Source organism: Mesoplodon mirus (genome assembly GCF_964341445.2).
Source record: "Mesoplodon mirus genome assembly, chromosome: 3".
Classification (NCBI taxonomy): Eukaryota; Metazoa; Chordata; class Mammalia; order Artiodactyla; family Ziphiidae; genus Mesoplodon; species Mesoplodon mirus.
The window spans coordinates 634,690-659,807 of NC_138978.1; the positions used below are offsets into that span (position 1 = coordinate 634,690).

Sequence of the window (25,118 nt, forward strand, 5' to 3'; positions counted from 1 at the left end):
GAAAAGGGGTGAAGGCAATAAGAACCCACCCTTGTTCATTTCAGTAGCGCGAACACTGGAGAGTTACACAAAGAAGAAAACAAAGTACACGTGAACATTTATTTCACTTTTGCAGAACAAGAGTCCTAGATAGTTGCTACCATGGTGGCTTAATTCAGACAAAAATAACCAGGGGGCATCCACAGGATTCACTGTACAGCATCGATGTATTACCATAGCAGAATTAACAGTGACTCAATTATTTAACCACCATTTTCTAGAAAGAATTCATCTAATCACATAAATACTGAAATAAGTGAAATACAAAACACTATAGACATTTTGCACAATGTACTTTTAGTTCTCCGCAGTTTTGTTTGGTATAAAGCACATATAATTTGGTTCTGATACAGACAATTATTGATATAATTTTCAAGTTTTTCAGTGTGGGAAAGTCACTCTCACTGTGGCCCTCTGCAACGTGGTGCCCACAACACCGCCCTGGGCGGGTGCAGACGCTACTCACACATCTGCAGTCTAGAAATAGCACATCAGCTGAATGCCAGTTTTCCTCTGATGAAAACTGGAAAAAAAAAAAAAAACCCAAACACTTTTCCAATTAGAACAGTTTCCACCTCAGTTTGGACATCTAGGCATGGACCCCGTGGCCATCAAACTCAGACTCTCAGCCCTCAGGAGAAGAGGAGGAGATACTACAGAGACAGCAAACCGGGAGGTGTTACACCCTGAGCTGCAGGGTGAGTAAGCCAAGCGATGGTCAGGACAACCTCGTGACTCTCCTCTCAGCCCCTCAGCCAGGATAGAGAAGTAGGCAGGCTCTTCAGGGGAGCTGGGACGTTCCTATTTATAAACTAAGAAAACAAAGAGGTCCCAACCAGGGCATGTACGTGTTTTGGAAAAGAACAGAGCCCTTAGCACAATGTTGGTCAAAGGCAAAAAGACAGGAGGGTTTCTACCTGTAATAACATCCTTGTTTAATTTTTCCAACCCAGGGGAACAGTGAAAATACTTTCATGCATCAGGAAGCACACCCCCTGGACAGATGTAAAAAGACATGTTGCATTTCTTTGATCCCCTCTGGCCCGTCTATAAATGACCATCCATGGGACAGTCAGCGCCGCACAGGAGGGAAAGCCCACCAGTCTGCGGAAAGTATTTCAAGGGCGGCGACGAGCACGGCTCCACGTGGATGATATTCCTCGTGCAGCAATTTTTTACTGTTTGACTCACAAATTGAAGACACATTTTGGATTGTGCAAGAGAATTCTCAGCTTTCCAAGGCAGATGATTTTAATGCTGATATGCAGGAAATTATGACTATCAGAATTCTTTTTTAAAAAAGCCTTTTTAATGCCACTCAGTAGTGGAAATTTCCTTGAAAGCCAGAGATCTCTACACCTCTGACTATCAACGTAAGTAAGCAGATGACCAGATTCAGAAGCCTGGTTCAAGTGTTTGTTTACAAGGGCACAGACAACGACCAAAGACATAGGAGGAATGGACCCAATGTAACACACAACACCCAGTGTCAACACTGGTACGGGCACGCCTGCGATGGTTCAGTGAAAAGAACATACTAAAAAACGACTAAACAAACTTAATTAAAAAACACGTCTGTACGGTTATTAAACAAATGCCATTGCCAGGCTGCGGGTTTTGACTCTCGGCGCAGGGCTGTCCCGGAAACGCCCAACGGGTGGACGACTTAGGGGTGGAGATGCAGACAGAATGAAGCTGCAGTACGTGTTTTGTGGTCTCCCACCCGGGATGAGGAGAAGTCTCAAAAGCAGCTTTGCTAGAAACTGCCTCATTTACTAATAATTTAGAAAAATCTTTCTTGGTCCTAATATCTAGAAAATCAAAACAGGATGAGAGTGGAGGGAGGGGCACGTCCACAGGAGGCAGGGACCCAGGTCCCTAACAACCCTCGGACGCAGGCGGCTGGCACCTGATCACACTCAGATGCGCCCCTTCTGTTCCCGGCTCACCATCAGCCGTGGGCACAGCGGTCACGGTCTGAGGACAGAGGCAGCAGGTCCAGGGAGTTGGTGCTTTCCCTCTGGTCCTCACGGACCACTGCACCAGCTGGCCACCCCAGCGACCGCCAAAGAACCCTCTTCAGTTTTGTTTTGGGGGGAAGCAGAAAAAGAGGAAAGGGATAAAACCTGGGAAAGCCACACGAGCAACCCCTGCACAGTGAAGGTGCGTGGGACTCGCCGTCCTCTGGAGCAGGAGGTCAGCTTCGTAAAAAGGCTGTTTGTAGTTTAAAAGGCCTCATTTTAATCCATCATCATTACAAGCTTTTTAAAGTTAGCAGAACTTAGTGAAATGTGTTATTGCTCTGTTTCCAAGAGATTTGCTCTCCAGGAGGGGCTATTTTATATTTTCCAGCTGAGAAGCCAACTGGAAAACCAGAGAAGCAATCAGGGAACCCAGGCCCCGAACAGCTGGGACTGTTGCCTGAGACTCAGGGAACGATTCGTGCCTTCGGGTGGCTCTGTCCGCAGGCTGGCTGGAGATGGCCAGGTGGCCAGCCTGTGGCCCCGAGTAGGGCTGCACCTGACAAGCCCCAGAGCTCGAGCCTGGTGGGAGGGAGGGGGCTGCGTCCCGATCAGAAATCCCAACAGGCTGCGAGGCAAGGGGTGAAGCGAGGGGTGGAGCCTCAGCCCACCACAGGCCTCAAACACCTGGCCATCCGTTTGTCTGCTCTGGAGGAGGTGGGCGGGGCCGGGCTGCGGGTCTGTGGTCTACCTGGCATACACGATGCGTTCCAGAAGCCACCTATGCCTGTATTTCCTTTTAAAAACCTACACTGTCCTTTTAAACGCAACATAACAAAAACTGTAAATATTCCACACTCGTCCTGCTCATCATTCACGAGGGAAAATTCTAAAAGCCTCGTTGACGAGACAAGGCAAGGCTCCCGACCAGCTGAGTGGGGACGGGTGCTCCCCGGGGGCGCTCCGAACAGCCTGCCTCTCGCCCAGGGGAGCAGAAGGGACAGCAGCCCCCTCCCTGAGCCAAACACTGAGGGGGGCCGCCCGCAGCCTCGGGCTGGAAACCACGTCTGGGCCTCTGGGGACGCCCCGGCCGCAGGTGAGGGCTGGACCTTCAGGTGAAGAGCTCGGCGCAGCAGGCACGGAAAGGGGTGGGGCCGCGTTCGCTCCGCCAGTGACCTCCCCTAAGTGGTGCTGATGCGGGCAGCTCCACCTCGGGCGGGAGGGCGGGGCCGGACACTCCATCCTCAGGAGCAGGGAACGCCGGTCTCTGCACCCCAGCTGTCCCCTCTCCGCTCTGTGCCCCGATGCCGTGGCCTCCGTGTCCGGGCAGTGGGGCAGCCTGTCCGAGCCCAGCGGACAGACTCCCTGACGGCCGAGGAGCCGGACGTACCTCGGGTGGCCGCCGACGGCTGGCGTGGGGAAGCGGGTTCTCTCCGCCGGCTGCAAGTGGGGAGGGCGGCCGCTGGCACCTGGCTGCAGCCCCGACTTTGCAGCTATCCCCAGTGGTCGTCACCCACAGAGGAATCGGGGCCTGGCCTGGCTGCAAGGGGTGCACAGAGGCCGCCAGGAGGAGGTTGTCACGTGGCTTGGCAACGGCTCAGTGGCAGCTGTGGTCTGCGCCCCAGGGGCTGACACCTGGGACCCCGATTCGAGCTCCCCCAGCTCTGACCGAGCGTCCCAGGAAAGAGCGGGAAAGGCTGCCCACTCGCACCTCCCACACCCAGACCGTGACCCGTGGAGCCGGAGGCCCCACGCCTGCCGTCCAGGGAGCGGGAGAGGCGAAGGGGGTCCCCCACTGGCGAGGAGGGGCGTGGTGCGCGGCGCCCCTGAGGCTCCGGGGCTCAGTGGTGTGGCCGGGGGTCCGGAGGGAGCAGCGGCTCAGGGCTGCTGTCTGGGGACTGGCTGGTGGCCGCAGCCAGGCTCTGCATGGCCTCCCGCTGCTGCTGCTTGGCCTTGTTGTAGAGCAGGACTCCGGCTGTCACCAGCACGGTGCCCACGGCTGACAGGCTGGTGACCCTGTTGCCGAAAACAATGACGCTGAGCCAGATGGACAGGGCGTGCTTGACGGTGCTGGCGACACTGTGGGAGAGGACAGCAGGGACGTCGGTGGGGGCCGGAGGCGTCTCCGCTAACCCCACTCTTTCGTGCTGGGGTCCTTCCTACTAGGAAAAAGGTCACCGAGGAGTAGCGACACTTCCAACAAAAAGCCGAGTCCCATCTTCACACTCAGCATTTTGCCTTATGTTGCTTCGTCCTTTTTTTGACAGAAATATTTTTTTTTTTTTTTTTTTTTTTTTGCGGTATGCGGGCCTCTCACTGTTGTGGCCTCCCCCGTTGCGGAGCACAGGCTCCGGATGCGCAGGCTCAGCGGCCATGGCTCACGGGCCCAGCCGCTCCGCGGCATATGGGATCCTCCCAGACCGGGGCACGAACCCGTATCCCCTGCATCGGCAGGCGGACTCTCAACCACTGCGCCACCAGGGAGGCCCTGACAGAAATATTTTTAAGTACATTATAGACGTCATGACATTTGATCCCTCACTGCTACAGCGTGCTCTCCACTGCTCTCCACAGAACGAGGAAGGTTCCCCTGAGAGCGCCTGAGAGAACCGATCATTAGGGACAGTATCTCGGAAGTGACACAGCCCTGCTCAGCCACTGCTGGGACCTCATGAAGATAAAGTGAACACGACAGGGCTTGTCTCCTGGGCTGTCACTGCGGACAATTTAAACTTAATTTTTGTCCTTTTCTACCTAAAGCTATTTTCTTTAAAAAATAACTGGTTTTGGGGCTTCCCTGGTGGCGCAGTGCTTGAGAGTCCGCCTGCCGATGCAGGGAACGCGGGTTCGTGCCCCGGTCCGGGAAGATCCCACATGCCGCGGAGCGGCTGGGCCCGTGAGCCATGGCCGCTGAGCCTGCACGTCCGGAGCCTGTGCTCCGCAACGGGAGAGGCCACAACAGTGAGAGGCCCGCGTACCGCAAAAAAAAAAAAAAAAAAAAAAAAAAAGAACTGGTTTGGGGACCATCCTTGTCGCCCAGTGGTTAAGACTCCGCACGTCCAGTGCAGGGGGCCCAGGTTTGATCCCTGGTCGGGGAACTAGATCCCATATCCCGTACAGCAGCCAAAAAAATTTTTTAATAAAATAAAAAGAACTGCTCTTCTGTTTTCTGCCTTTTTTTGAACCGTCACTAACAATCACTGAAAAGCAAAGTTTCAGGGGTATGTGGATATAATTCCTGGCCCTAAATGGAAACAGGACTGTGTGACAGACTGTGACAGCGAGAGCTTCAGGAGCCCTTAGCAATCAAGCTGGCCTCGAGGGCCCTGCAGGCAGCTCCCCTCCGGGACTCGGACAGGGGGCGCGTGCACCCCGGCCCAAGGGCAGCGACGCACCTGCTGCCGACACTTCTGGGTGCAATTCCGCTCTCCTGGGACAGTTGTGAAGTTAAAGGACAAAGGCCCGCTGGCTTCTACGACAACGTGATGGGCAGACCCACTGACATCACTGCATGGACTTCCAGGCCTGCTGGCAACCTCAGCCGATTCCTTTCTATTTGTTACTGAAAACGCTCTGGTGTCAAATCACGCTTTCGCTTTCACTAAGTCCACCCAGTTACAGAGAAGAAGCCTGTGAGACCTGAGCTCAGTGCTAAGTTACGGGCAGGGAGCCGACGGCCACGTGTGGCTGCTCAAGTGTGAACTGATTAAAGTTAGAGAAATGTCAGATGTTGGTTCCTCGTGGCACTTGGCACGCCCCAGGCGCTCAGGAGCACACGTGGCCTGCGGCTCCCACCCTGGGCGGCCCAGAAGCGGGACAATCCATCATCCCGGGAGATTCCATGAACAGTGCTGTTTCGGGCAGAAGTACACTCACCCCACTCCGAGGATTTCTGCTTCTGCACAGAATCCCAGTGGGGATTCCCCTAAAGATCTGTTTCACAGACTTTCCTGTTCACGTTTCAAACGGCACCAATACAGAAAGGCCTAGTAATTACGACCCGTGACCACAGTGATCGCTACATTTTGTGATTCCACAACCACGAACACCTCTTATAAAACGTCCAGATGGCAAGTGTTCCCCTCTGCACGTGACCTGGAGGCACTTCACTTCTTGGGAGGTGCGGTCCTTACCTGAAGGTCACGGGGGAGATCCTCCCCATGAGGGCGTAGGCCGTGACGCTCTGCAGGTGGAAGAGGATGCCGTCCGCCAGCAGCAGAAGCAGCACGTCCTGGCTGTAGCGGAAGCTCCTCGCGTTCCTCCCGATCACCGGCAAGTCCTGCGCCAGAGCCAGAGGGATGCCCGCTGTGCTGACACACTGACCCCAGCCCAGGGGCCAGCCGCACGCTGGAGCCCGGCCGTAGGACAGGACAGCTCAGTTCCACTTGTGTTAAAAAGAGAGGCCTGCGTAGACGCGCACCTGTGCTTCTGTAGGACTGACGGGATCCCAGGACACGCGCAAGCACAGGAGCACGTTTGTGCCCAGCAGGCACATCTGGGAAGCAGCTCCACCAGGGGCGGGCCTGGGAGGGGCTGGGGGACACACCGCTCTCTGTTTCATAAGCTTCTGCCCTGGGACTTGTTCAACCGTGGTCACGATGTTTTTAAATAACAGTAGCAATAAAAAACAAGTGCGGGGGGACTTCCCTGGTGGTGCAGTGGTTAAGAATCCGCCTGCCAATGCAGGGGACATGGGTTCGAGCCCTGGTCCGGGAAGAACCCACATGCCGCGGAGCAACTAAGCCCGTGCGCCACAACTACTGAGCCTGTGCTCTAGAGCCCGCGAGCTACAACTACTGAGCCCGTGCACCACAACTACTGAGCCCACATGCTGCAACTACTGAGCCTGCACGCCTAGAGGCCATGCTCCGCAACAAGAGAAGCCACCGTAATGAGAAGCCCGTGCACCACAACGAAGAGTAGCCACTGCTCGCCACAACTAGAGAAAGCCCGTGCACAGCAATGAAGACCCAACACAGCCAAAAATAAATAAACAAATAAATTAAAAAAAAAAACAAGTGCAGGAATTCCCTGGCGGTCCAGTGGTTAAAACTCGGCACTTTCACTGCCGTGGCTCGGGTTCTATCCGTGGTCGGGGAATTAAGATCCCACAAGCCCTGAGGTGTGGCCAGAAAACAACAAAAAGTGCACCTAAAAACCCTCACAGCAAAGTTTCCGGGAACTGCTGGCTGCAGCTTGGCCCCGGTGGGCACCGGACCCACACAGGACCCACACGGGTTTGCTTCGCTCAGTCCCCCCCACCCCCCTGGGTGCGTGGCGGCCTCTGGGTATTCAGCACCCGGCGCCTAGGGCTCGCCCCGACCTGGGAAGGCGCCAGCGCTGGACTCACCATGAAGAAGATCCAGGCTGGGACGAGCATGGCCATGGCTGCTGCACTGGTGTAGAACTGCAGCTCTGCGGCCCTGCGGGGACAGGCGCTTGATCCTCTCCCCACCTCGCCCCCGCCCTCGCCCTCCGTGGAACCAGGGTGCCCCAGTTTATTTATCTCCTCCCAGATGATACGGACGGCTGGGCCTAACAGGCAACCCAACGGCCACGGGACGGTGACAGGCAGCCTCAAACGAGCCGGCCAAGGGACAGTTGGAAACAGGTGGGGTTTTCTCCCAAGTTTCAACAAGGTTCTTTTAAAGGCACCATGAAATGGGAGGGGTCAGGGCACAGGGTGGTCTGGTCTCCATGGAGCAGTGACACTTACGAGAACCTATATTTGTCCCCGCTGAGGAGCTTTTTGGAGAAAACATTCTGCAAACTAGAATAAAGAAAAGAAGAGGTTACGAGAGGTCAGATGGCACCTCACACGGTCAAAGTGCCATGTCCTCCAGAAGCAGGGACACACGGTAGCTCCTTGGGGGTGGCCCTGGCGTCTGCTGTGAGCCGGGCTGAGCTGCCCCTTTCACAGATGGGTAACCCGAGGTCTCGGAGGCTGAGGACGTGCCTGAGGTTACCCAGCTCTGCTTGGCAGCGGCCACGGGACAGACAGTGTGAGCACAGGAAGGCCCTGGGAAAAAAAACAGAGACAAGACTGCTGGCTGGGAAGGCCCGCCGTGGCCAATGGGAAGACCAGACAGCATCCAGCTTCCCTGGAAACAGAGGGCTCAGCACTCTGAAGAGCGACACTGCTCCCTGGACACTGGGTGCACAGAAGCTCTGGCCAAGGGGACTTAAACCAGAGCAACGAGCCTGCTGCAGAGGTTTACAGGCCCTGTCCTCCTCCTAGGGGTTTACGCTGCAGGCCAGTCAGAAACCTAGAGGGAGACCCGTGTGAAGATGTTTCCTGCAGATCTAAGTCATGAGGTCTGGAGCGTCTGCAGGTGAGCGAGGAGGCTTCTGGAGACCATCCTGCGCTCGGAGTTAACAGGCGAGGTGCAAACTATGACGTGAGCTGGACTGTGTTTCTGGGAAAGGCTGAAGGAAACACAGCAAAGCGTGAGAAATGAAATGAAAGGTGATTTTTCATTGTTCAGCTGTATTATTCACACCCTCCAGACGGGCCTGGTTTTCTTTGGAAGTAATGGCGACAAGAGACCCTCGGACACCGTGTTGCTGCTCTTTCCTCTCTTTTCTCAGAAGTGGTGATGCTGAGAGAGGAGGCTGCGCAGAGGTGTCAGCAAGGCGGCTCGGCCGCCACTGGGGCGTGCCATCCACCCCCCTCCTGCGGGACACGGAACCCCACGCGGCACGGGACGTGCCCCTCGGACTCACCAGTCCATGATGTTGGTGGACAAGGCGGCCGAAAACCCCAGGAAGTTGAAGCTCATCTCGGTGGCCGTGCACAGCGCCAGGCCGCCCATGACAGGGATGAGCGAGAGGTTGACCAGCAGCCCTGCGGAGCGACAGCACACAGGGGCCGGGCTGCAGCGCCCCTGCCCCCACCCCGCCCCAGGAGTGCCCTGCACGCTCACTGTGTTCGATTCTTCTCGCTGGAGGGGAAAGATGGCACATGCCTCCCGTCACCCGCTCCAGAGCCAGGTGCCAGGGGCACGACAGCCAGAGCCACCAGCTCCAAGCCCTGCTCCCTGCACCCCACCCCCGACCCTGAACCCTCATCTGCAAAACGAGTAGGGCGAAGGGTGGTCTCCAGGGAAGGCTGGGAGAGGAGGGAGGCCCCAGACCCTCAGGGTGTCCAGCGCTCCTGCCTTCGTTCTGAAATCTAACCAACAGCCTTGACATGAAGGTAAGGCTAAGACCATTCGGTGCAACAGAAAATCACGTCACTTTGCACACAGGGCATCCAGCCTCGTGTGGTACCTCTGCTTTGATTTCAGACGCAGCATCTCATTCATCTTGACATTCAAAGCAGACGAGGGCACAAGCCTCTCGTGTTCAGCAAAAGGAAGCAGAGGTGCCGCCCTCAGATGCCCGCAGCCCCGCCCCCGCCGAGGACAGCGCCGTCCACACAGCAAACCCACAGGCCCATTGGCCTGAGGCCGGGAGTGTCACCATGGAAGGAGGCCTCTGCTGGACGGCGGACCTCACGCAGGGGCCATGGCTGGGAGGCTGTCCAGGGGGCAGGCACCTTCGTGGACTCGGGGCTCTTCCGGGGGTGCCCCACAGGGGGTCACTCCTCTGGGGACCCCAAACCTTGGGGTCCCTCAAGTCCTGGCACCTTCTCCAATGCCTCCCCAACAGACTTTTTTTTTTGCTAAATTTTATCAAGATTTCCTAATTGTTCTCAGCAAGACAGCTGGTTTTCTACACACGTATCCACCACAGCTGGAACCCAAAGTGTGATGTTTTTAAGGCCCTTGAGATAAATCCTTTCTGTGTGGTTAAGCTTGATGTGCAGTCAGGCTGTTTCCTGCTGAGTACGATTTTAGGAATTGCTTTTACACTTTGATTTGATTCTGTTTTACCATCGCCTAAGCGTTTGTGCGGCTCCAAGGACACGTCTGCGAGAAGCCCGGCTGAGCCCTGTCCGTCCTCATCCTCCTCTCTCCCTGAGGCAGGTGCCGCCTTGTTTTACCTTTTTGTCATTTTCCCAGTTGAAGCAAACACGCATCTCCCTCTGTGAGCGCCCCCCACCCCCGGGGTCAAACACGACGTGTCATGTCCACGAGTCTGCACTCTGCTTGTCTTCACGGAACCACCCTCTCTAAACGGTTGGCGGGAAAGTCAGGGACATGTGTGCAGCTGGCAGCGCGTGCCCGCAGCCCAGGTTGGAGATTTGTAACAAGTCCCTTCTGCTGAGCTTCGGGGAGCCACAGTGGAGGGCAGGAGGGGGTGTGGAGGAGGGGCCGGGACACCTGGCAGATTCCTGGAACGGGCAGTGGCACCGAGGTTACCTGCCTGTCACTCCTTCACCCAGCTCCTACCATCCCGGGCCTCTGAGGCTAAGAAACGACCAGGAGGGAAGTGGAGGGAGCTGAGCTCCAGGGTGACGTGGGTGGGAGCGGCCCCCGGAGGAGCTGGCACACCCGGGCGTTGGGGGCTGCTCACCGGTGTGCTCCCCCAGGACGGTCCGGGACAGGATCACAGTGAAGATGGGGGCCGAGCTCTTCACCGTCTCAGCAAAGGACACAGCCACGTTTTTCAGGCTGACCAGACCCAAAACCACTGTTGCAAACCTAAGACAGTCAACAGCGTCACAGGGATGAGTTGGTGCATCTGCAGCCACGGGGCAGACCCGGTAGGAGCCCAGAGGGTGCGCACGTCTGCCCCGCCCCCGCCCGGCCCCCTCCCTCCCAGGACCACCTGATGGTAACAGTCAGCCGGGGGGAGATGTTTTACGTGTAAAAAACTCAGACCCTCAACCAGAAACGTTAGCTGCTTACCTCATGAGACCCACGAACAACATGGTCATGATGAAGTTGGGAGGGTAAGAAAGCCGGGTTTTGTGCTGATACAAACAGCAGGGGACAAATATTTTAACACAGCCGATAAGCGTGGTTGACAGCATCTGCACGGCCCCTGGAGGAGGAGACGGGGTGCCAGCTGAGCAGAGTGGCTCCACCCCGCGGGGGGCTCCATCCCCCAGCCAGCGCCCGGCGGGGTACCTAGCATGCTGGGTTCCCCTTCCAGCAGGGACAGGATGTACTTGTTGAGAAACAGGGTGCAGAAGCTGAAGAAGAACCAGAGTGTGAGGTAGATGAGGGCGCGGGCACCCCACACGCCCAGGTCCGCCTCGATGACGGTCGTCTCGGTGACGGTGACCGTGAGCACCTGCTCATCGGGGCCACCTTCGCTCTGGCCAAACGCGATCTTCTCACTCCGGTGGCCAAACACGGGGCCCCAGGCCAGGAGCGGCCGTCCCCCTGGCTTCTCACCGGGGCCCGGCGCCAGCTCTGCCAGGGCCGCGGGCTTAGCAGATGCCGACATCTCAGGGGCGGCGGGCAGCGCAGGGCAGGGACGCGGGGACGGAGGCAGCGGCCATGCGGGTGGCACTGGGCAGGGCGTGGGCTGGAGTGGGAAGGAAAGGACGGCGTCGCGTGAGTGGCTAAGGTCCTGCCGAGTTTAATCACCCACTTAGAGTAACTTCAAGACGCAAACTCGGGGTCCTGGCCTTGTTTCCAGCCCCAAAGGAGCAGGCGCCCCGACGGCTCGGACTTCTCCTCCAATAAGTTTCTGAGACCAAAGCCTTTACCGGCCTCCGTTCCCTCCCCACACACCTCACCCTCCAGCCATCCGCCCGAGCTCCTTCTACAGTACCTGCCACCCCCCCACCGCCTCTTCCAGCCCCGCCCCACCCCTGGGGCACCCCGCACCCCCCAAGCGGCCTGCCCAGCCTCGAGCTCATCCTCCAGGCTGCCCTCCCGCAGTTCGGCTGTGGCCCGGGGTCTCCGCCCCACCCCCGAAGCTGTCACAAGTGCCCTGCACCTTGCCACCCACCCTGGGACCAACCAGAGCCACCGAGGAAGGGGCCCCCTCGCCCGAGCTCTTCCCACCAGGCTGGCTCTCCCACGCCCTCACCCTTTGTGGGAGGGTTGACCTGCCCCGTCAGAGACTCTGAGTTCCTGTCCCTCCATCGGGTTTTGAGTTCCAACCCCTGCGTTCTTCGCGTTCTATTTGTTACCGTTTCAAAGTGGCCTGTTTCTCTCAACTTTCGATTCCTTCTTTGCATCGTCTCTTTCACGGTCCAACAGTTTATCACCCAAGCCCTGACAGTACGACCCTTAGCCTCTCAGCGGGTCAGCTGCCCGCTGGCTCGAGGGGGCTGTTCGCGTGCACAGATCCTGGCCCGGGGGACCTCCTCCTGGGCTTGAGGGTGGGCCTTGGAGCGGGCGTGGGCAGGGCCTGTGCAGGTGCCCAGGAGAGGGTGCTCCTCCCTCAACAGACCCACACGTGCTTGGCGCTCAGGCCTGTGGCCACGACTTCTCAAGAGAGACCCCTTGCTCCCTAAGACCACAGGCAAAGTCCGACTCCCATTTGCTGGTGGGTGAGTGCTTCAAGCTCTGGCCCTTCTTTTTTCTAAATTTATTTTTTTGGCCACGCCTCGCAGCTTGTGGGATCTTAGTTCCCCGACCAGGGATTGAACCCGTGCCCTTGGTGGTGAAAGCGCTGAGTCCTAACCACTGGACCACCGGGGAAGTCCCAGTTCTGGCTTTAAGCAGCGACCCAGTGACGACCACCTGCCCAGCTCAGGAGTCCTGGCCACTCTTTCCCAGTGACACCAAACCGGAGTCCCCAGCCCCCTGCCCCCACCTCTAGGCAGCCAAGCCGGCTGCCTATGTCCTCATCCCTCCGATGCTGACATTCGGGGGGTGCCCCTCATGCTTTAACCTAACTTCCAGGCATGCGTGACCCAGACGGACTTGTGACTCCCTGACCCCACCTGAAGCCAGGCTCCTGGCTGAGCTGCCCCCCCAGCTCCCCGTGTCCACCCAGTGCTCTGGGTCACCCCACAAGCTCAGCAGCACCAGGTCCCGGTGGGCACCCAGGCCTGACATGCACCCCGACCCTCGGGACACCAGGGCAGCTCCCCAAACGCACCCCAGACCACGACGGATGCACGTGGCCCTCCCGCGGGCCCCCACTGCCCCCGCGATACACACGAGCTCTTCGAGCCCTCCAGGCGCTGACGGGGCCAGATCTCCGCTAACGCCCCGTCCTCCTTCCTCTCCCAGCCTGGTCCCGCAGTCCTCTCTAGGCCACACCCTGCTGGGAGCTGCACCTCCGTGGGCTGGACCGGCCGCGGCCCAGCAGGGGTGTGGGGAGCCCGTGCTGCCCCCCAGCTGGGAACAGGGGCCCAGCTGCAGGCGGACGGAAAACACAGGAACAAAGCCCATGTGTGGCTCGGGGTCCCCGAGAGCAGAGATGGCGCCCCACCCCCCGGCCCTTGGCTGACCCCGTCTGGATGCCCAGCCCTGCAGCCGGGCCCCCCCAGGACACAGCTCCCACCGGCCGCGGGGGCTCTGCCTCTCAAGGGAGCCCCCGTCAGGCCCAACGACAGCGCCAGGCCCCTCTCTTCAGGGACCCTGACCCGGTGTTTGTCACACAAGTCCTGACGCCACCGCTGAGACTCCAAAACCAAACCTGATTGTCAGGTGATGCTCCAGAAGCCCCCGGGGAGGGTCCCATCGCCTTTCCTCTCTCTCGTCACAAAACGAGGCTGGAGGCAAGGTGCAGGCGCTTCCCCCCATGATCTTCACTAGGTTTCTGTCTGGGAAACTCACAGCTTCCCGGGCAGCACTGCCAGCCAGGCCTCCGCCTCCTTCTCTGCAGCTCAAGGAGCTCCGGCCCGATGCCAGAGCTCCGCCGCTGAGCCCCGAGGCCCTGGGGCGCCCGCTCTCCTTCCTCAACAAGAAGCTGCTTTGAAACAAAGGCGGGTCCGCGCGGTTCCACAGCCGCCGCTCACCTGGTGACGGTGTGGCATTTCACTGGATGAACGAGCCACCAGGGACTCACCCCCACTCCTGACCACACCGGGCCCCGGGCCGTCCGCCACGTCCGTCCTGTGAGGGTCGTTCCTTGTGTTTCTGCTGGGTCTGCGCCGACCGGGCACCCACGACCCCCGAGGTCATCGTGCTGGGCTGTCCTCTCACCCGCTCTGGAGGTTCTGCCCCATCTGCCCCGAGGGTGGAGGGTGTTGCGGCCTCTGAAGAAGCAGAATCCATCACACACACACCCCCGCCCAACCAGCACACGAGGCTCCAGCGCCTCCCAACTGTCCCAGGCCGAAAGCAGGTGGCAGCGCAGATGCAAACAGATTCAGACCGAAACGGTGGGGATGGGACCTTTCAGGAGTCACCGCAAGTCACAGGGAACGTAAGAAAGAGTCAGCAGAGCCCGTGGCCGGGGTGGCATGGGGACAGAGCGTCCGTCAGATGGGGTCAACGCGGCACTTTTTTGCCAGCAGCAGAACAAAAGCCAAACAGAACCTACGCGCCTGTCGACAGGGACGAAGACGGCAGCGGGTGGGGATGGACGCCCCCAGCGGGCAGAGGGAAGCCGCACACGGGCGATGGGCGACAGGCAAACCTTACAGCCGTCGGAAGTGCTGAGGCCGAGTCGCGGAAGGAGACACACGACACAGCGCCACCAGACACGACATGTCATTAGAAATAAAAGCACAAAAAGTGCTGTCAAGAGCAAAGGACTGGGAACGCACGCTGGGGTCGGGCCGCGAGGACGGGGCACGCGAGCGGGCAAGCATGGCGGGCACCACGCTGTTTTCTAGGTTGTTCCGAAAGCTGAGGGTTTATACATGAGAAAGAGCCAGGCAGCACCTGGGGAGACAGATGCCTGTTCAGACCAGAGCGTCCCGGACCGTCTGCCCTTGGTGACCTGGTCTCATGGGGCACCAGGAGCTTTCTGTGTCCTGTCGCAGGTTCCGGACTGGAAGGCAGCAGGTGCTCCGTCACAGACCAGCACTGCTGTCCGCTGCGTCCAGAGCAGGGCCCAGGGAGCCCAACACGGATGTTCAGCCTCCCTCCAGCGGGTGACCTCTTCCTGACCATCGACACCCCACAAGCAGCCCACCCAGCCTGGTGACCGAGGATGCGACAGCCAAGGGACAGGCAGACCCCCAGCTTTCACGTGCAGCAGGAGACGTCGGCAACCTCCGTGTGTGTAGTGTCCGGAAGGGGTCCAAATGCCTCTGGAGTCAGAACAAGGGCTTTGAATGTCTTAAAAAATGAAATCACGGGAATTCCCTGGCGGTCCACTGGTTGGGACTCGGCGCTTTCACCGCAGTGGCCCGGGGTTCAATCCCTGGTCGGGGAACTAAGATCCCGCAAGCCGCGTGGCCCAGCCCCAGACAAACAAACAAACAAATGAAATCAACTTCGGAATGGACGGTCCTGTCTTGTTCCTTCTCGACAAGACTCCCTAAGTCACACCAGGTTCCTAGTTGTTTGCTTGCTTTTGCTTTGTCAGGCGATGGGGGTCTGAGGCCTGGAGGGCTCCTCCAGCGGCTCTGGGGGTGGGGCTGGGGGGCTGGAATAAGGAGGGGCCACTACAGAGAAGCAGCCGAGACCAGGCAGTGAAGGAGGCCCCTGGGCTGTGATGGAGGCCGAGGTGGCAGGGAAAGCAGAGACCAGGGCGGTGGCCCTCCAGGCCGGACGCCAGAAGACCCTTCTCTTGGGAATTCAACAGGCACGGGATAGACCTTGAGGACAGAAATCAGGGCCCCAAGGAGAGGCCTTGACAGAGAAAGCAGCTGAGCAGCCCTGAGCTTCTGGTCACCCTTCAGTGCCCTGGGAGCTGAGCCAAGGCAGGAGACGGGGCAGGGGGAGCCGAGTGCCCACCGGCAAGCAGGATGTGCTGCTTTACAAGTCACCAGAACAGGGTCCCTGGGGATCAAGACCAGGGTGGCAGAAGTGGAAATCTCACCAGGGGCCCCGGGCTCCCAAGAAGATCCGGCTCAGGACAGGACTTGACGTGGAGGCTCCGAAGACCCTCAGAAGCACACAGGGAGCTCGAGGTGGCGGGCATCAAGGATGCAGCCACCAAGGTGACCTGGGGTCCTGCTTCGGGACACAGCCCACAAGGGCCAAAGCGGCCCCATCCACGGCCCAGCCACCAGAAGGAGAGGCAAGGCGCCCTGGAGAAAAGCTTCCACGACTCAGCCTGAGGACAGGTGAGGATCAAAGATCAGAGACCACCTGGCCAGCAGGCTGCCAGTGGGGGAGGAGCAGCCTCCTGGCTGCTCCAGGAGGGACAGATGGACAGATGGACAGAGGGACAGACAGGATGCAGTCGTGCAGACAAACAGACGAAGAAACTGTCAGGAATAAATCAGCGGGATGAAAACATGGCAAGTCTAGAGAGGAAACGTCCCACTGCTGAATGAAACTACGGTGTCCTCCGACCATTTCCCTGCGAGGTGTTAACTGGTGACCAGGGTCAATCACAACTTTACCCCCCCGGAGAAACAAGCAGATGCCCCTCCATAGAGCCACCAAAGTGGGAACCACCAGGAACGAGACAGAGACACCATGTCTCCCTGACCTGAGGCACTGAACCCGGCACCGCTGCAGTTTCCCTGCCACAAGTGCAGATCTGATGGTGAGAAAATGCAGGTGTCGAAAGCCGAGGAGAGGAGGATGGACGGCAGAGGCTGAGCACCAGGCCGGGGGCTGCAGGTCGTTACAGCATCCACAGCGCACAGAGCCTGCCAACGCCGCGCACCTTTTCAACATTCACACCCTCTGGAACCAAAAATGATCAAATCAATAACATCTCTAAAACCAAAAACCCCTAACGTGCAATACAGACAGAACGACCCGAACCAAACCACAGCTCGGTGAACAACATCCCACTGAAGAGCGAAGGACAGGAAGCCAGCCAGTAACTGTGCCAGCGGCACTGAGAACACGCGCAGGCTCCAGACGACACCCCAGGCAGGCGCTGGGCCCGGGGCGGCTTCACAGAGTCTGGGTGAGAGCTTGAGGTGGGGCAGAGAAGGGTGTGCGCTGCGGGGAAGGAGGGATGGCCACAGGGGCAGACGGGCGGCAGGACGCCTGTGCATGCCGCTGCTCCCTCCCCGGGAGGCCTGGAGGCAGGGACGCTCCCAGCAGCACAGCCGGCTCCTAAGCCTCATTCTCTGCTGGGCCGAACCAGCCTCCTTGGAGGAACAGCTGATTCCAGGGCTGGGACAGGAGCTGGGCCAGAAAGAGAGGGAGGGCTCCTAGGGTGACAGGGACTTATCAGAAGGACACAGGGGCCAGCATGAGGGATGCAGTTTGAGAGAGAAAGTAAATAATAGCAAAGGGTTAGAAGCCACACATCCACCATGATCACTAAATGGGGAAAGGAGAAAGCTCTTCCTTCTGTTACAAAGTCAGATGACTGACACAATTAGAATATCTCCGTTTGGCGACCATGCCCATGATCACACTAACAATCGACTCAGGCTGGGTGACAGTTTAGAAATAACAGAATATTTGGTCTCAGAGTGTATCCCTACAAGGTACGTGTTAATAATAAAGGGCACTCGATGGAGGTACGAAGGGGAGAAGACAGGAAACTTCCTTGAAGGAGGAGGAGAAGGGGGAGGCGCCTACCCACATAGGAGGAGTCCAGGTCACGTGCTGTATCGGCGCAGAAACAAGTAAACGAATTGGAACGGAGGCCCAGGGACTCCGCACAAGCAGAATTCTGATCCAAGACAGAGCGGGGTTGTGGCTCGTTGGAGAAGGGAGGCCACTGTCGCTGATACTAGGATGGACGTGATCCACACCAGAGAAAAGAAACTGGACCCTGATCTCACAATTCTAGACAAATAAGAACAATCAGCAACATCCACAGAGCACTTCCTAGGAACCAGGTAGGGTCTGACCGAGCATTTCACACAGATTAACTCGATGAATCTTCACAACCCTTGCAGAGGGACACTGTCACCCGTGTGAGACACATGAAGTGCAGAGACGGCCACAGTGCAGGGCTTGAACCTGGGCAGCCTGGCTGTGAAATGCAGCTGTGTAAGTCCTATGTTTAGAGGAGAATATAAGAGAATATTTTCCCGATCCTGGTACAGGAAAAGAGTGTCTTTTTTTTTTTTTTCTGCCCGCACCACACAGCTTGCGGGATCTTAGTTCCCCAACCAGGGATTGAACCCAGGCCCCAGCAGTGAAAGTGCCAGGTCCTGACCACTGGACCACCAGTGAATTCCTGGAAAAGAGTATCTTAAACCAATCCCCATAAAAGAGAATATAAATAAAACAGACTATGTTGGCTAAACTAAGAGCTTTTGTGCCATCAAAACACACTATAACGTATTGTAACATTAACACACTAAATGACAAAGCGACAACCTGGAGGAGACAGTTACGACGTGACAAAGGAGAGGGAACGAATTCCTACAACTTAATAGGAAACGTGGGCCAGAGCACCAGCGCAGGAGAGCGTTTCCAAACGGCCGATAAGCACGAGAGAGGACGCGCATCAGCACTCCAGCGCCGTGTGACGCGGCATCGCACACCCGGCAACGCAGAGCAACGACACACCTACGGGCCCGCAAGCTTCTGTGGTTGGGACTCTGGCAGCAGCTGTGCTGGGCAGTTGGCCATCACGATGGCAGGAGGGGGCTGAGGCCTCACCCGAAGGCCGGGGCGCCTGCTTCCAAGCCCACACGCGCAGCTCCCGGCCAGCTGTTGGGGGAAGACCCCCTCCACGGGGCAGCCCACAGCCGGCACCTGGCCTGCATTGGAACGAGCTGGCGGCTGAGAGAAAGCACCCGAGGAGGCCGGAGTCTCCTTCTCTGCTGTTCTGAGTTCATTAGAAGGCCGGCCTCGAGGGGAGGGGCTACGGCGGGTGAGAATGCAGGGAGGGAGGCAAGGTCACATCCGATCACGGGGGTCGACCTCACCAGCGGTCAGGGGGCTGGACACACCACCCACCCCCACTGCCAAAAACCATCAGGTCCAACGACACCCAGAGCTGCTGGAAGGTGTGGATCCAGAGGCCCCCAGACACAGCTACGGGGTGGCTGGTACGAGCACTTGCGGAAACGGCGTGGCGGCCTCTTGAGAGCTACGCACCTGCGCACCCTACACGTCAGCACTTTCACTCCCGAGGTTCCCCCAGAGAAGTCCTGCGAGAGCGTCCAGAGCGGGACTGCCCGTCACGACGGCTGGGAAGCGCGACCGGCCACCCGCCGGAGAATGAACGTGTGCTGTGGACTTGGCCCAGGAGTGAGGACGACAAACGCCCGGCAATAGCCACGGCCAACGGCCGGCCAGGCCCTCTCTGCCCGGATGGTGGGAGGGCACGTGACCGCAGCACTTACCACTGGTCACCGGCCGCAGCGCCGATCCTGGGCAGAAGGCCCGCTTCCGGCTGCGGCGAAGCCCCGCGCAGCGGTGCTGGGCATCGCACGTGCAGGCCGGGAGCGGCCGGGGTTCAGCGGCTCAGAGCCCAGCAGGTCCGGCTCACCCAGCCCCGCCGAGACCCCAGCTGCCCTCCCCAGCTCCGGCTCGTGTTTCCACCGCCCGTTCTTCTTTCTCAGCCCCCGTGACTCCAGGTGCCTCCACGAGAAGCAATTCCCATCCTGCGAAAGACCGAAGGTCAGTGGCCTCAATCCGACAACGAAAAACTGACCCCGCCTTCCAGGTCGGCCTGGAAACAGGGCGGACCGGGCTGAACGCAAGGATCGTGGGGCTGCTCCCCGAGCCGGCCCCTCGTGACAAAGGTCTGAATTATTGCCCTCTCAGATTATAGCACAAATAACAAGAACTGAAACGTGGCCTTTTCCACCCAGCACGGAGTAGGTGGCTCACGAGGCCAGGGTTGACTCTTAACTTTACTCCTGCCCAGAGCTGTCCTCAGAAGAAGGTGCACACGTGGGACTGAAAGGAAACCAGGTCAGCGACACATAGTGAGAAGCACACCTGTGACACCTCGTCACGTGCAGGCGCTGAGCCCCCTCTCCCACGGCCTGAACGGCCCAGCCTTCGCCAGCCCTGCAGCGAGGGCTCACGACCCGCGGGGAGGTGTGCCTGGTTCTGAAACGGTGGGGGAGGGGGGCCAGGGCCACCACAGCACATTCGCCACCAAAGGGAAGTTTGCATGGAGGTTAGCGAAAATAAAGATGTCAACTTTCCCACCCAGTTCTGCAGACCCTTAAATTCTAGGGCCTGTTAGCCTGAGGTCAAGAGTCCCTGTTCTCCAACAAACAACTCAAGATGTTCTCAAATGCCTGGTGAGGAAATCTAGGTTGGTTCAAATTGTCAGCAGGGCAGTTTAGACAAAATGTGCTGAAAGTCTACAAATTTTATACACTAATTCAGAAATTCCACCTCTAGGGATTTATCCTAAAGAAATAATCTAACAAAGGCCCAAGATTGTACAGACAAGGATTTTCAAAAGCTTTGTTTTTAAGACTGAGAAGCTGACACTAGCCAAGTGTCAGATAAGAAATTTGTAACAAACCCTGTCACATAATGGGACACTGTAGCCCTGCAAGTTTTGACAAAAATAGATTTGTCATAGATTAAGTGAAAGCAGAGTTACAAGACCTCTGCACAGTATGTTCCCGTTTAAAAAGTACAAATGGTTCAGAAGAACACAGGCGAAGTTACCAACTGAGGTCAGCTCTGGGAGCAGAATCTCAGGTCCTTCACATTTTGTTTGCGTTTTGGCTCCTCTTCATTTTCTAATTTATGTGCACTGAAAATGGATTTCTTAACAACAAGGACCTGTATATAGCACAGGGAACTACAATCAATATCTTGTAATAGCCTGTAATGGAATGGAAAAGAATCTGAAAAAGAATGTGTGTGTATAACTGAATCACTGCTGTACACCAGAAACTAACACAACATTGTAAATCAACTGTACTTCAATTTAAAAAAACTTTAAAAAGAAAATGGACTTCTTTAATGTAAAAACTTTCCTATTCCCTCCCTTAATGTTCCTTTTCATGCTGTTTAATATTGTTTTATTCTGCTTTACAATGTTACTTGCAAGTTTAAAGATTTTTGGTAAAGTACACTGCACTCTACTAAAAAAGAACTTTAAGCTACTGAACAAAGAGTCTGCCTCTAAATAGTTTTTTTTTCTCTCTCTTTTTTATACCGCAGCAGTAGGTGAGCAAGGTCCTCAAGGCTTCAGAAGATGAGCTTGGGGCGGTGGGGCGGGGGCACTGCCTGGACCCCACAGGCCCCGTAAAACCGGCTACAGGAAAGTCACCTGAGGACTACAATGAAGTCTTAGCTCTGGGCCTGACTGGGAGTTTCCCACCCCAATTTACAAAGTAACAGTCCGCTAGGACCAGCGCCCGGCAGGATGTTAGTCATTATATAATTTCCAGTTTTCTAAAATCCTGCGTAGAAAGACACCAACTGCAATGAATATGCGGGCGATCGCGCCCTTTGGTTCCGGATCAGACGGAGCATCTTTACCCGGTTCTTTAGGAAGCGGTTGCACCTGCCGTTCCGAGGCCATGCCCCACCTCGGGGGGGGGGGGAATCGGCGGGGGGGGGGGCAAAACGCAAGGACCCCCGACCCTGTGCCCCTCATCCCGCCTCTGACAGCCCACCCCAACGACCCGAGCGCGGCTCCCCCCACCCGCTCCGGAGACCCCCAAGCCCTGCCGCACCTGTGCCCAGCCGCCCCGCCTCAGGCGCCGTGCGGACCCAGGACGGGAACGCGGCGCCGGCCGTGGAGGCCTGGGGTCCGAGCGGACACCTGCGAGGTGGGGCGGGAACTCCATGCGGTGGACGCTGAAGGAGCGGACCGGTCGTGAAGGTGAGAGGGACGGTGACCCCCGGCGGCGTCGGACGCCGGGCGCGCGCGTGCCAAGGCCCTGGGGTGGCTCAGAGGCCGCGCCCGCAGAGGGTCCGAGGGCCGGGGAAGGGAGGTGGCTAGTTGGGGGAACTTCGGCCCTGACGCAAAAGGCGACCCCCGCAGGCGACCCACCCCGCCAGCTTAATTCAGCGCTTCACCCACCGAGAAGTCCCCGGGCTAGACGCCGCGCGGGCCCCGCAGCCTCGGGGACGTGCACCGGGACCCGCAGCCGCATCCGGGCGGGGTTTCAGCGCGCCGGGGCGGAGGACGCGGTCACCCGGGGCCCCGCCGCCCCCGCCTCCCCACAGCGACCCGACCACGTTCCGGCGACGGCGGCTCCCCGCGCGAAAGCCTGCGGGGCGGGCCCGGTGGGCGGGCCCCAAACAGACCCCCCCAACCCAGGTCCCCGCGGGTGGTGGGGCGGGGACGGGGGCGGGGCGAAGCGGGGCGGAAGTGCCACTACCGGCCCCGGAAGCCATGAGATGGAAGTGACGCGTCGGAAACCAGCCACGGCTCCCCACTGTCCCGCGGGACTCGTTCCGCTGTGTCCTGAACGTCTGGGCTTCTCGGCCGCCGCTGCTGAGCCGGTGGAGGGGCCGCGCTGCTGGTCTATTCCCCCCCGCTGTCGTCCCCTTGGCATCCTCTTGGCCGTACCATTTCAGCCCAGGCGGGGGTGGTGATCCTGGGTGACGGCGACCCCCATGGTCATCCCCTTGGTACCCTTCGGGCCGTACCACCTCAGCCCAGTCGGGGGTGGTGCTGCTGGGCGATCCCCGTAGTCATCCCCTTGGCACTCTCCAGGCCGTACCACTTAAGCCCAGGCGGGGGTGGGGCGAAGGCGACCCCCGCGGCCTTGGTACCTTCCGGGCCGTACCACCTCGGCTGGCGCCCCTCGCGGTTTCCCCCCTTGGCACCTTCCGGGCTGTACCACCTCCGCCCAGGTGGGGGAGGCGATGGCGCCCCCTCGCGATATGCTCTGGCGTACTGCTTCAGCCCAGAAGGCGGCCGCCGCCGTCCTCCCCTTGGTACATTCCGGGCCGTACCACCGCGGCCCAGGAGGGGCGACCAGTTCGTGGACCTGTAAGCCCCTAAGGGGCCGCCCTCCGAGTTTTGTTTTCAAGGGACAGAAATTCCAGCCTCAACACGCCTCCTTTAGAAGAGGAAAGATAGAGGGAGTGTCTGTCTTCCCAGCATCCTAGCATCGGAGGAGCTCTAGGGGCACCTGGACCCCGAGGCCACGCCCCTGGAGAGGGCGCTGATTGGCCAAGCTGTGGGGAGCTCCGCCTGGGGGCGTGACCTCGGCCCAGGTGAAAGGCGGGCTGCACTGGGATGGTCGCACCTGCCGCGGAGCACCTGCCCAGACCAGTTCTCCTCCCCGCTTACTTTTTAACATAATTTTCAGGGGCAAGGGTACAGCTAATGGGCTCTTTTTTTTTTTTTTTCTTGTATATGTATTTCCTCCTGCTTCTCTTTCAACGTCAGATTCACATATTACCTGTCTTTTTGTGATGATTTAATTATCGGGAGAGAGGAAATCTCAGAATGTTAGTGTTAATTTCTTTTTAAAATTGAAGTATAGTTGGTGTGCAATATAATATGTTACAGGCGTGCAATATTCACAATTTTTAAAGGTTATGCTCCATTTATAGTTCCTATAAAATATAGCCTATATTCCCTGTGTTGTGCAATATGTCCTTGTAGCTTATTTTTTTTCCTGTTTTTAATTTTTTTAATTTTAAAATTTTATTTTTTTATACAGCAGGTTCTTATTAGTCATCAATTTTATACACATCAGTGTATACATGTCAATCCCAATCGCCCAATTCATCACCCCCCACCCCCACCCCACCACCGCTTTCCCCCCTTGGTGTCCATACGTTTGCTCTCCACATCTTTGTCTCAATTTCTGCCCTGCAAACCGGTTCATCTGTACCATTTTTCTAGGTTCCACATATATGCATTAATATACGATATCTGTTTTTCTCTTTCTGACTTACTTCACTCTGTATGACAGTCTCTAGATCCATCCACGTCCCAGCAAATGACCCAATTTTGTTCCTTTTTATGGCTGAGTAATATTCCATTGTATATATGTACCATATCTTCTTTATCCATTCGTCTGTCGATGGGCATTTAGGTTGCTTCCATGACCTGGCTATTGTAAATAGTGCTGCAGTGAACATTGGGGTGCATGTGTCTTTTTGAATTATGGTTTTCTCTGGGTATATGCCCGGGAGTGGGATTGCTGGGTCATATGGTAATTTTATTTTTAGTTTTTTAAGGAACCTCCATACTGTTCTCCATAGTGGCTGTATTAATTTACATTCCCACCAACAGTGCAAGAGGGTTCCCTTTTCTCCACACCCTCTCCAGCATTTGTTGTTTGTAGATTTTCTGATGATGCCCATTGTGACCGGTGTGAGGTGATATTTTCAGGAGCAAGGGTACAGCTAATGGGCTCTTCTTAAAGCCTACTTTTTGGTCAAACTTTCACATATTTTTCTTCACATTATTTTAATAATTTTATTTTTTATTTTTTAAAATTTTTATAATTATTATTTTTTTTATTTTTGGCTGTGTTGGGTCTTCGTTGCTGCACGCGGGCTTTCTCTAGTTGAGGTGAGCAGGAGCTACTCTTCGTTGTGGTGCGCAGGCTTCTCATTGCGGTGGCTGCTCTTGTGCACGGGCTTCAGTAGTTGTGGCACACGGGCTTCAGTAGTTGTGGCTGGGCACGCACAGGCAGGGCTGGGGCCACGAGCTGCAGTTCAAGCTTCAGTGAGTTACTTGTGGTGATCAGTGAGTTAGTTACTTGTAGTCAAGAATTTCAAAATGAAATGTATAAAACGTATCAAAAACTTTATAGCAGGGCTTCCCTGGTGGCGCAGTGGTTAAGAATCCACCTGCCAATGCAGGGGACATGGGTTCGAGCCCTGGTCCGGGAAGATCCCACATGCCGAGGAGCAACTAAGCCCATGCGCCACAACTACTGAGCCTGCGCTCTAGAGCCCGCGAGCCACAACTACGGAAGCCCGCGAGCCACAACTACTGAAGCCCGCGTGCCTAGAACCCATGCTTTGCGACAAGAGAAGCCACTGCAATGAGCTCACACACCCCAATGAAGAATAGCCCCTGCTCGCCGCAACTAGAGAAAGCCCGCGTGCAGTAACGAAGACCCAACGCAGCCAAAAATAAATACATAAAATAAATAAATTGAAAAAAAAACCCTTTATAGCAGAATCTTTCTTACATTTTATCTGAGACACTGCGTTTTAACAATTCTGAAATGATGTCAGGGGACCCTAGGCGCCATCCCCTCCTGGACCAGGCACCCCAGCATGGAGGACAGTTCGACCCAGGCCTCCAGCCACTGCCCAAGGAAGCCTTTGCTCCATGGTCACACTCCCAGAGTTTGTATCCTGCCCTTTTTTCTTTGTC

General features: G+C 57.1%; 1 protein-coding gene across 4 annotated transcripts; it reads right to left on the bottom strand.

Annotated features, from left to right (window-relative positions):
* Positions 1-85: 85 nt before the first annotated feature.
* On the bottom strand, positions 86-22,650 carry SLC35E2B (solute carrier family 35 member E2B). Of its 4 annotated transcripts, XM_082614794.1 has the most exons (11): positions 22,598-22,650; positions 22,338-22,543; positions 11,015-11,417; positions 10,793-10,928; positions 10,458-10,585; positions 8,724-8,844; positions 7,957-8,019; positions 7,717-7,770; positions 7,351-7,423; positions 6,134-6,279; positions 86-4,079 (listed from the first exon to the last, which is right to left on the bottom strand). In XM_082614794.1, the coding sequence occupies exons 2-11, from the start codon at positions 22,338-22,340 to the stop codon at positions 3,842-3,844; spliced, it is 1,365 nt and encodes a 454-aa protein (XP_082470920.1). In that variant the 5' UTR covers positions 22,341-22,543; positions 22,598-22,650; the 3' UTR covers positions 86-3,841. The 4 variants fall into 4 exon arrangements, with proteins under 4 accessions (XP_082470920.1, XP_082470919.1, XP_082470918.1 ...); XM_082614793.1 differs by having other exon boundaries at positions 22,338-22,625; XM_082614792.1 differs by lacking the exons at positions 22,338-22,543; positions 22,598-22,650 and adding an exon at positions 12,031-12,613.
* Positions 22,651-25,118: the final 2,468 nt, after the last annotated feature.